A 12,262-nucleotide genomic window follows, 5' to 3' on the forward strand; every position below is an offset into this window, starting at 1 on the left:
TGGGCTAATTTATCCCACACCAGGAATCATGAATCAGTTTCAATATATCAAAATACTTGAAGAGGTCATGTTGCCTTATGCTGAAGAGGAAATGCCTTTGAAATGGGTGTTTCAACAAAACAATGATCCAAAACACACCAGTAAACGAGCAACGTTTTGGTTCCAGACAAACAAGATTGACATCATGGAGTGGCCAGCCCAATCCCAGGACCTCAATCCCATAGAAAACTTGTGGGGTGACATCAAACATGCTGTTTCTGAGGCAAAACCCAGAAATTCAGAGGAACTGTGGAATGTAGTTCAATCGTCCTGGGCTGGCATACCTTAAACACACTGCTATTCCTTAGTCTCCACCTGCCTGTCATACTGTACCTTCTGAGCACAGTTCTAGAATGTCTGCCGTCTCTTGAAGGCAGCATGTTCTGTTTTTTTTGCAGTCAGCATTGCTTGCCAAAATATGAGCTCTGAGGCAGAACAAAGATATTCAGTTGACATTTCCTTCTCAGCCAGTTAGGCATAAATTCCTCACTTATGTGTTATTACTAAAGTTAACAGTTAAAAGTCTTGTTCAACTGGATTTTATAGCCTACCTTGTGCAGACATAGGATAGGGTTACCACGACATGCATGCCTACACGTGATCAGTATCAGTAATGACTAATGGCATACTAGTTTCTTCTAAACCTGCTTGACTTGAGGATGTGGCAAACACAGATGGTACATTCTTTCACATAATTTTGTAACATAATCCCAAATTAGAAAAACTTGGGATGTTGCATAAAATGTGGTAATTTGCAAATCTCATAAACCCATATTTAGCTGCAAAAAGGACACACACAACATATCAAATGTTGACAATTTTACTATTTCATGCAAATGTATGTTCATTTTGAATTTGATGCCAGCAACACATTTTCAAAAAAAACGGACAGGGCCATTTTTACCATTGTACTGCTTCACTTCTTCATTTAGCAACTTTCTATAAATGTTTAGGAACTGAGATCAGTTGTTAGTTTTGAGAATGAAATGTCCCATTCTTGCCCGATATAGGATTTCAGCATCTATGCTCAACAGTCTGGGGTCTTCTTAATCATGTTTTTCAACCATGCACCCAATTTGACAGGTCTGGACTGCAGACAGACAATTTTAGCACTTGGACTCTTCCTCTATACAATTTGGGGCAGCCGTGGCCCACTGGTTAGCACTCTGGACTTGTAACCGGAGGGTTGCCGGTTCGAGCCCCGACCAGTGGGCTGCGGCTGAAGTGCCCTTGAGCAAGGCACCTAACCCCTCACTGCTCCCCGAGCGCGGCCATTGTAGCAGGCAGCTCACTGCGCCGGGATTAGTGTGTGCTTCACCTCACTGTGTGTACACTGTGTGCTGTTTGTGTTTCACTAATTCACCGATTGGGTTAAATGCAGAGACCAAATTTCCCTCACGGGATCAAAATAGTATATATACTTATACTTATAGAGAAATACTGTTGCAGAATTCATTTTGGCATTGTTTTCCTGAAATATTCAAGGTCTTCCCTGAAAAGGATATGTGTGGATGGCAGTATATGTTGCATAAAAAAAATGTGGGGGCAGCCGTGGCCTACTGGTTAGCGCCTCGGACTTGTAACTGGAGGGTTGCCGGTTCGAACCCTGACCAGTAGGAACAGCTGAAGTGCCCTTGAGTAAGGCACCTAACCCCTCACTGCTCCCCGAGCGCCACTGTTGTAGCAGGCAGCTCACTGCGCCAGGATTATTGTGCTTCACCTCACTGTGTGTTCACTGTGTGCTGAGTGTGTTTCACTAATTGGGATAAATGCAGGGACCAAAATTCCCTCATGGGATCAAAAGAGTATATATACTTATATAAAACTTGTGTACATCATTCAGAATTGATTGTGCCAGGTGTGCAAGATGTCCATGATTCCTATGTTGCTTAATCCTTGGAGAACATGTTACATTCTCACTGTAATATCAATTAAAACTAGCAAAAAATCTTAGTGATGCAGGACCTTTATAGCCTGACGAGCCAGACCCACATCAAGATGTAGGTACCCCGGCTGCAAATTACATTTGCTGCCGCTAGGGTGCGTCTAGATTTCTAGGCTAGGACCTTTAGTGAACCCTTAAGGTTTCTTTGTTTGTTTTTAAGAGTGTAGTATGAAGGAAAAGGGTCTAGCGAATAGCAATATAACTTACAGTATGTCTGATTTGACAGACTTAAATTAAGCATTATACATTTCCCTTGTTTTCTATAGTGTCCCATTACTTTGTCTCTTACAGTCAGAGCTCTCATTGCAAAACTGCATCTTCAGAGACATTTTTGGGAAGCCAGCCAGTGGTCCCATTCATTCATTCCCAACACAGTCTGCACAATCATAAATAACGAAATGACATTCGATTGCCGTGGATGTCCTTGCACAAATTGTCTAAATGACTGTAATGATTCACTGTTACGGGCCATCTAAACAGCTGACATTGGCCTCCTGGCTGACCTCAATTCGTCTGAACAGAGTTGACTGGAACATTCACATTCAGATCTCAGTTTCTCATTAAATGAGACATATGGAGGCTCCTCTGTTAAGCATGAAATGCAAAGAGTCCATAGCACTGTCCATAGTTATTATTATGAAGTATGCTTACACACTATGCAGGTTTTCAATGATGGCTTCATCTTAGCTTCACTCTAAAAAAATATCCTCACTTGCAAAACTAACATTTCTTCCTTTCAAAGTGAGCCCAGGCTTCTTCCTCCCTAGCACTGTTTTAAATGCATGATCCTTTAGCAGTGCACTTACCTGTATTGTTTTTTCACATCATAATTGGTGTTTGGCACAAAGGGTTTTCTATTTGGCATTCTTGGCACTGTGGTCAACATGTTTACACTCTTAAAATGAATGTGTTTTCCCTATCTGGACAGAGAGATATGTTAAAAAACAAAAACAATGCAAGTTGTGTAACAAATTAAAAAAGGAAACAACAAAAACGTATGTTGTCCCTATCTGGACACAGAGACGTGTTAAAACAACTCAAGTTGTGTTGTTTTCAACACATTCATTTTAAGAGTGTAGCTATCCTATTTCCATAAAAAAACACATTTATATTCATTTGTGCAGAAAAGAAAATGTGGGACACTGTGGAGATCCTGACTTGCACCACTATGCCACTTTCTTTCTTACTTAGGTCAAACAGAACTACCCAAGCCTTTTATTGGCCTGACTTTGCACTAGTATTTTATTGACTGTCTATGCACAATTTCAACCAAATTTTGCTGCTCTTATTTTTTCATTATTATATGTGCCCTCTTTTTACTTATTTACTTACTTTTTTGTTTACTTGAATGTTATGTTTGTCTGTGGACTTAAATTGGTAAAATATGTCTTGTCTTCACCGTGGGATAGTGAGAAACGTAATTTCGATCTCTTTGTATGTCTGGAACATGTGAAGAAATTGACAATAAAGCTGACTTTGACTTTGATAACAACACCTGCACAGCTTCTCTCTCACCTTACATTACTTCTCCGAGCAGACGCGCCATTTTAGGTGCTAATAACTGCAGCAAGCTGTAACTCAAGCATGAAAATGCAGACCTCAGCAAAGCCATTCATTCTTAACCTGCCCTCTCCATGCTAAAGGAAGAAGGAAAAAAGGGAAAAAATGCAACAGTCTTTCCTGCTTTGCTCACAAAAGAAAAATGAGCTTCTAAAGGCAATTGTGAATGATGCAAAAAAAAAACACAGTTCTAATTGTTTTGAGAATATCCGACCCACACTTTGAAAGAAGGGGGAAAAGGAAATGTTACACTCTGACAAATTGTTGTAACCAAGATGACGGATCACATGACTTGCAGAGGAAATGGGTGTGCTGATCGGATTCCCAAGCGTTTCATGTCAAGGTGTGCCATTGCATGGGTGTGAAATATTACCTTACTCTAAGCTGCTAAGAACTATTGATACTAAGATACAGCACACCCTTCCAGCTATTCTCCTGGACATAGCCATACCTTATGCTTCTTAGCTGAATACAAAAGAAAGGCTACGTTACCCTGGATTTGTCTCTGCAATGTTATCCGTTGTGTTGTAGGACATATGTTGTATGTGTTTGTGGCACATGTTGAAAACACGGGTGCATAAGTTCAGAAGACAGCCTGAGGGTCCGTCCCCTCTTCAGTCTTAGCACTAGTGAAAAATGCATTTAATTAATCCACTCTGCAGACAGCTGTTGATGGTACTTCACCTCCAAGCTGCAAGCACCTGTTGCAAAAGACTCATTGCATTATTATGGGTTGACTGGGAATGAATATTGTATCACAGTAAATTACTATGCTTAGAGTATAACAGTATTCTTCATGCCTTCATGCATGTCACGGTAGACTTTTTCATCAGAGGGTTTTTCTCACATGACAGCATCGCTTCAGAATGCAGTCAGGGAGGTCTGTCCAAGTCTGGCAGTGGTGAAAAAATCTATCTAATTATTAGTTACTGTCTGCAGAGTGCCACTTAAGGACACTTCACCTGTAACAACTGTATGCAATTGCTGCACAACATGCACTGAATGATTCAGAGTTCACCGATTATGAATACTGTATCAGCAGATACAGCAGAGGACTATGTAAATAGTTTTGTCTTGTTGGTAAGTCTTTGTACATGGCACCACACTGCCGACTTTTTCTTGGGAGGAAAACCTGGCTTAGTTGCTAAATTGCAAATGTAATTGACAGGACATTTCTTAATAAGTTTTTTTTTATTATTATTATTATTGTTGTACAGAATAGCAGAGGATACAGCGTAAAAATAAACAAAAATAAAGTTACTTTATATTAATGAAAGTAATTGTAGACAAACAAAACAAAACAACACATGTGCATTTCATCCTTTTGGAATGTGCATTTAAAAAGTGTGCCTCCATTAGAGAGGTTCTCTCTATGTACCATTAAGGCTTTAGTCAGCAGAAAGTCAAAGGCAGACCCATGAGAGGCAAACAAGCTACACAAACTGGGCTTTACACAAGGGGCCACTGCTAATGAAGCAATCATCCATGAAGATCCCCTAGCCACAAGTTTGTACTATCTAGACAGAGAAAGCGAGAGAGAGAGAGAAAGAAAGAAAGAAAGAAAGAAAGAAAGAAAGAAAGAAAGAAAGAGCGGGAAGTGGGAGGGTGCCTAGCTACTGTCTGTGAGAGGGCCAGTATGACACTCAGCAAAGATGGCAGGGGACACAGTGCTCGGCTCAGTCTATTTCAGCGTCCGTTTGATCCATTGGATCCTTGATCACGGTGATCCAGTGGATCGCTCGCTGATCAGGGCCTGATCTGTTTCCTACGGTCAGACCTACAGCAAAATGGACTTCTAGCCTGCAGATCTGAAGCAGGAGAATTTGAAGACGCACATGCAACTCAGACTCAACTCTTGTCTTGCATGCAAATAAGGAGGAGATCTAAGGCTTTTCTGTATGTGAATGCTGTCGTGTCTCTGTCCAATTCACATTTCTTTTCCAGGCGTTTTTCAATCCAACCAGCCCAACTCCAGCTACGCTTTCTACAAGCACCCTTGGTTGAAAGCAGTGCAATAAAAATGGTCCATGAGCTAAATCATGTGTTTAGCTCACCTGGATTGCCACTGATGAGAATAATCAGGTAAACAGAGAAGGGAAGGATGCCAAGACATGCCAGTTGACCCAACTGAGAACAGTTTTTGTGTCACAGTCTTCAAAAACTTGAACCAGGTATAGATAGAAGAATGTGAACACCAAACGTCTTCACACCAAATGTGCTTGTGCCAGGTCTAGACAGAAGATTGTAGACTATACAGTCTTCAAACGAGGTGTGATAAGACCCGGTATAGATGGAGGAATTGTCAGTGATAGAAGATTGTGAGTTTTGTGTTGAGATGGGTGCTACACAATGGTGGTGTTTTGTGAGGTTCGACCTTCACTGTAAAGCATTTTGGCCGCCTTGATAAAGCACTTTATGAATGCTATATGGTTGTTGTTGTTGTCGTGTTGAGGAGCCCTCTGGAGCAGGCCAGAGACCCCCTGTTTTAGCCTGTTGCTAGCAGAGCGAGAAGCGGCGCGAGTTGATGTTCATCTTGGTGACGCCGATGAGGCGCAGGGGCGCGGAGAGGCCGAAGCCTGGCGTGACGGGGCCGTCGCACAGCAGGTCGGACAGCTCGTCTCGTTCCTCCAGCCCGTAGGTGGCGTCGTTGAGCATGCGGCGGTGCAGGTGGCACGTCTGCTCGATCTTCAGCTTGTTGATGTCGCCGCGGAGACGCATGAGCTGCCGCGCCAGCTGCTGGTCCTGCAGACGCATGTCTTTCTGGAGGGGGAGGGAGCAAGAGAGGAAGGAATCAATCAGAGCAGGAAGGCTGGACAGCTGTCCAATACAATGACAGCAAAACATTTAAAATAGTTTGGCCATGTCAAGTTCCAGTACCCAATGGATGAAAGAAATGAAACAATTTCCAAATGGCTAAATTCAGTCATACTAAAATAATTGAATTGATATTTTTTCACAACTGCAACTTCTGGGAGGTCTGCTGTCATGATGACAGACCTAAGACTCTTCACACACAAATGCTTTTCAGACCTTCCATTGACTCGCAGCTGTCTGTTGAGAGAAATGTTTCTACCTTTAAAAAATGTAGAAGGTATCCAGGATACTTCTATTCTTATGGAAAAATCCTAGTTAATTTTTAACAAGAGAAACACAGCCCAACAGACACACACACACACACACACACACACACCCACCCCACTCCTGGACAGAAGAGGACACAAAGGCAACACGATCCTTTCCTTTCCCTTTCACTGCTAACACCAAGCCCTCATTCTTCCCATGTATTCATTTCTTTGTACAAATGTTTGTGGACACACACTGGGAAGGCCTCAGGGAGGGGGGTGGGGGTCACTGGGGATCCCTTATCCTCTCCCAGGCAAGAGGCGCCTCTTTGCGTGCCGTGGCCTTAACAGCCCATGCATGCGTATGTGCCACTTTTCACACAATTAAACCGAACAAAAAAAAAAATAGACAAACCCTCTTGGAAAATCAGTGGGGTGGGGGTGATTAGAGGGAGTTTGGTGGAGGTGGTGGTGGTGGTCGGGGTTGGGGGAGGTGGGGGGGTGAGAAGGCAGGACCTGGTCATCACTTGCGTTTTGCCCCTGCGATCGCTTCCACCCACTTTAACTTGAATGCCTGCACAGCACCGTAATGTGGGACTGGAAGTGCGGACATTGGCGGCGTTGTTAATTAGTAATTAGCTAACTGGTGGCAGATCAGCTCCCGGGTCCTTCTGGGAGGTGGTGAAATTCTACACAGGCGGGGAGGGGAGGTCGGGCATCAAGTCTCCATAACAAATCTCATTTAGTTTCCAAGAAGTAATTTCACTATTTACTTAATAAAGTATCTGTTTTTGTACTTATTTACTGACATGAGGCGCCATGTATGTCCTAAGAAAGAGAACGAGATTCATGCTTTATAAGAAAAAAGACAGCAAACGAGTTCTGATGTTACCATCAAAGTAAAACAAAGTAAAACGTTTTGTGTTGATGGAAATTATTTTTATGACCTTTTCTTGCTCCAAGACTAGATGGAGGCTTAGCTCCATTTACATTGAAAGTGTATTCTGTCTTTCTTGCTTTGATCTATTCAATGCAGATGTAGGTGTGAAATGCTCCCCACTGGGCACCTTTTGCTTCTACCATTTGTTCCACAAGCTCCTTTGTTCTATCTTTGGGTAGACAAAGACCCTGGGTTAAAACTTTAGCTGAATTATATGTTTGTGTTATTAACTGTAAATGTATTCATGTTTGGTATCATTTTTATAGTCTCAGTACAAGGAGTACAATGATTTAAGTGTAAGAATGTTTAGAACATCTTGTATAACGTTTCTACCTGAGGAGCCTGCCTAAATATGTTAATGGAAAATAGGTGTGTGTAGGTGTGTCTGGGTGTGGCTGACTGAACGGCGGGAAGAGAAAGCCAATCACAGGACGTTGTACCTATGACATCCTCTTAAACCACACCCTTGCAAATTGAGCATAAAAGGCCAGTCTCTTCCGGTGGTAGTTAGAATGGTAGTCGATGCTCCTGAGCTGAAGGCTGTATTCTCCCTTGACGCGCGTTATTGTAAAGTAAAGCCTGAATCTTGGATATCTGGAATTCTGCCGAAGTCTGCTGTGTTTTTGTCAAGTATATTATATCCACCCACAATTACTTTCAGTGTCTCCTTAATGAACACTTGGACGATATACTGAAAGGCTAGACACATTCAGGTTAGTACTTTTACCCGACTGACACATTCTGGCCTTTTAAGCTCCTTGGCCACCTCTGCTCCAAATTCGTCTCAGTGCATTTATGTGGAATATTTGAGCTATTCAGAAAATTTGAACTATTTTTTAAAAAATAGTCCAGTTTTCCTTTAAAGCAGATTCATACCCCTAATTTATGGAACTGCACTGCCTATTTTTAACAAACAAACAATATGCGGGCATCATCATCATACAGCCAGCTCATGTTGACAGACAGGAAGTAGGAACAGAAGCAGTATGTCATGCCATCAGGTGATTCGGGATTCTCTTACCAGTTCCTTCCGCAACCAATCGAGTGCCTCGTCAATATTCCCAAACCCCTTCAGGTTCCGTGAGGCCGGAATGGTGTCTCCTGTGTCGTCCTCACCCAGAGCACCACTTCCCCCCTGGCCGTCCTCTGTAGAAACCCTGCTGCGGCTGCTGCCGCTCTGCCCCGAGCGTGTCTTTGCCCCCGCGTCCGTGACCCCTGTGAGCCCTCTGTTGGCGCTCTGGGCCTCCAATTGGTCCCTCCACTCCTGATAAGATGCCCGACGCGTCTCCAGCCTCAGCTTTTGAGTCAGGGCCTTCAGCGTCCGCAGGTGGTCGTCCGAGGAGGAGGGGTCCAAGTCGTCCAGACAATCCGGCCCGTCCACATCCTCCACTTGGATCATCGGCAACGGAGGTGTCTCCGGGTCCATGGTTTGGTCACAGGAGCGAGAAGAAGAGACAGAATAGTAAAACAGGGAGTGTGCAGTCTGGGGAAGATTGGGGAACTCCAGTCAGGCGAGTCTCATCTTGCCACCAGGCTGATGTCTAGGCTGCATGCGAGAGCAGGTATTCACAGCCTGCTGCCATCCCTTTATGGCCAATACAATCAGGCGGTTGAAAACAAGGTGAGGTCAGGTCACGTTTTGTTCCTCCTCTGGATCACGGAATGGAGCGCGTGTGCCTTTTTACAAAATCAAAGTATGTCCGTTTGTGAATAGGTCAACCTGAGTTGAACCTGAAGAGGAAGACATAAAAACAGACGAGCTAGGTTAATGAGCTGTATTCTCCTCAGGAGAGAGGCTAATAAGCACATGGGCGAGGGGAAATCTTTGAACGCTGACTGCTTAAATTAAATGTTTCCCCCATCCTACCCTATCATATCATGGACCGGATCCCTATGTGGTAGTTGCCATGGCAACAGAACACCGCAAATGACTCGGCACTTTCTTTTTGTCTGTCATGACTGAATCTTATGGGGACAGTGCTGGCTCTGGAGGGAATGGAAAATTTGACAAATCCACAAGCAAATAAACTCCGATTGTCTCCTTATCAAACTACATATCAGTATCCTCTATTTGATTCCGCATTTAGTCAGTAACAGGTCTTTTTTCGGTCATTTCGTATGTCATGTCTACACCTCTTAACTAGGCTTCTGTCTTCTTCACCCAAGTTATGTGTCATCTTCTCGGGTCAGGTGATGAAAGCGCCAGCAATTAAATGTTTCCTGTTCCATTGCTCTCTAAGTTGAGCGGCCATCAAAGGCAGAGAAAACTCCCATGGCCTGGCACGTGTTCTAACTTTCAGAGAGGTGCCATCACCATGACTAGGAACCAAGTCCGCTCCCTCAGCCAATCCCGTTGAGACTTGTGGTGGTGTTTCACATCCCGGGGTGAAACATTACCCACATCCACCCAGTGAGCATATACTCTGATTGGAAAGCAATCACAACAGATGGTGGGCTTTTAAAAACAGGCAGCCCATCCATACCTACACACATAAAGCAAGCAGTAATAAATAAATGGAGACTTCCTGTGATAAGTCTGCAGAGCTGTGGGAAAATCCTGAGCAACCAATCCTGGTGATTTTGATACCTTAATCAATAAAGTGACTGATGGAAAGAGCTAAGCACTAATGCACTGAAGCCAATGCCATAGATCAGTGAGCTTATCAATTTTTAAAGAAACTCTCGACTATTACTCTCCTTGGGTAAAAACACTGCTGTACCACTCAGGGTGAAAAAAAGGAGAGGTACAGCAACCAGACACTGAAAAGGAGATTTTGGTTACATAGTTACAAGAGGACACAGACTGCTTCTAAAATGAAACCCTATACTGCACTTTGAAATGTTCCACCTAATGCTGCACATCAAGGCTGGGCAGTTAATCCGGTTAATGATCCATACGGTCACACTTTGAGCTGATGGTCGGGCTACTACTTTCAGAGAACTTCTACAATGAATAAAGGACTGTGGCTCCAAATGTAACATAAAAGATAAATCAACGTATAAGTCAGTATGGCCAGTGATTCAGAGGGGTTTTACAAGGTCATGAGGAATATTACTGTTTCTAACAAACACGGCAAAGTGTATAAAACGGCTTCTATGCCACAGCCAAACACAACAGGACACAAGTAAGAAAGGCCAGGATACGACTGTATGTGTAACAGTATCTAAAGACCAGAATCTCACATCGGCACACACATGGATTTACAATTGGGCAGGAAAAGCGATACCACTGGCCTGCTCCTCTGATTCCATGTCCAGACATTCAGCGGTTACAACCTTAACGACTACGTTGCCTGCCAACGTCTGCCCCATGCCCAGGGTAGGCTGTACTTATTAAGTACAGGCTGTGGGTACAGCAGAAACATCAAAATGTGAGCTGGCAACTGATCTCTCTCTCTCTCTCATCCTTGTCTCCACCGACAGAGCCAACTTATGCTGGCACGATTAATATGAATTATGTTCAAAGGAAAAATCAGGGAAGCAGCCAAATGGGACTGTCTGTGTTGTTTTCTTGATGTAATCATGCTTGATGCTTAATAAGGCCTATGATTAAAAAGTGTATTGTTATTAACAGAATCTAAGGATGCTGCTTGTCATCTGCAGAGTGCCTTGACTCTGCCATCTGTACTTTCAAGAGTAAAAGCCTGTTCTTAGGAAATGCCACCCCCTCCTCCCACCCCCCCCAAATGAGCCAACTGACTGTACACCACACCATTATTACTTTATCCCCTGGTCTTGCAACATTAGATTTTTACTGGCACCTTTCTTCTTCCATTCACCCATGTACAACGTTAAGAAAGCCCCACTATGGAAAAGAACTGCATAAAACTAATATCCAGCGTTTTGTTGTTACAGTAGCTAGCCTTATTCTCTGTAGTAGGCCTGTGCATAATTTAAAACATATTTTGAGGATATCCACTTTTTGAAGTAAACGTTTGTTTAATGCATAACAACCGGCTTCACCAACAGGGACCATCAGAGAAATTGCTTACACACAAGCTCCGCCGTCACAGTTGGGTGAAATCGATAAATAAGAATAAGTAGCTTTGCAGGGTCCCGCAGCGGCTCTGTCCTTAAGGAATAGCCTAACCTTGTAGCCTAGTTTTTAGCAGCCTTAAATGTGGTTGTAAAGAATTCCCAAAGATACACTAGCACGCTTTAATGCTAAGGATATGTAAACATATATCCCTAAAAACAAGAAACGTGAAAAGACAACAGATGAAAGAATAGCCTTCTCGCGTTACCAGAAGTTTATCTGCAGTATGGCTAAACAAGCAAACCCCTTAGAACTGAAAAATCACTCACCTGGTACAATCTTGATGCGCACACAGTCAACAAAATGTTGGGTACTTTGCTCTCCCAAAAGTTCATGTGACTAGAGCGACGCATTTCAATAAGATCTTTTACTTCATCACAGGTCTATAGACATCACGTAGACTATGTGTGGCCCTATCATCATTAGAGGAGGGGCGACATGAGTTTCGTCAGGTTTTGGTTGCCTGGAGACAGTTTACGAATCCTCGTGAAAACTGCGCGCGTCCTTACCATGCGCGCGGGTAGGTGTCCTGTATGTGCTGCAGCGTTTACGGCGCACTCAGAGTCAGGTATATGTATGTGTATGTGCGCTATCTCTCCCGTAGAAAGTCTTTAACGTCTGAGCATTGTGTTTTTTTTTTTTCAGGAATTTAGTCAATACCTCATCAAATGTCATACGCA

The 12,262-nt window shown here is 43.3% G+C and overlaps 1 protein-coding gene across 1 annotated transcript; it reads right to left on the reverse strand.

Annotated features, from left to right (window-relative positions):
• Positions 1 to 4,760: 4,760 nt before the first annotated feature.
• fam167ab (family with sequence similarity 167 member Ab) lies at positions 4,761 to 12,170 on the reverse strand. Its single transcript, XM_048250627.1, has 3 exons — positions 11,852 to 12,170; positions 8,568 to 9,277; positions 4,761 to 6,304 (listed from the first exon to the last, which is right to left on the reverse strand). Exons 2-3 carry the CDS (start codon positions 8,970 to 8,972, stop codon positions 6,041 to 6,043), a joined length of 669 nt encoding a protein of 222 aa, XP_048106584.1. The 5' UTR covers positions 8,973 to 9,277; positions 11,852 to 12,170; the 3' UTR covers positions 4,761 to 6,040.
• Positions 12,171 to 12,262: the final 92 nt, after the last annotated feature.

The sequence above is a fragment of the Alosa alosa genome, chromosome 8, assembly GCF_017589495.1.
Source record: "Alosa alosa isolate M-15738 ecotype Scorff River chromosome 8, AALO_Geno_1.1, whole genome shotgun sequence".
NCBI lineage: Eukaryota > Metazoa > Chordata > Actinopteri > Clupeiformes > Clupeidae > Alosa > Alosa alosa.

Coding starts and splice junctions, on each gene's coding strand:
- fam167ab (XM_048250627.1), bottom strand. CDS start 8,972: ATGGACCCGGAGACACCTCCGTTGCCGATGATCCAAGTGGAGGATGTG. Junction 6,305..8,567: donor ATTGGTTGCGGAAGGAACTG/GTAAGAGAATCC, acceptor CTCCCCCTCCAG/AAAGACATGCGTCTGCAGGA.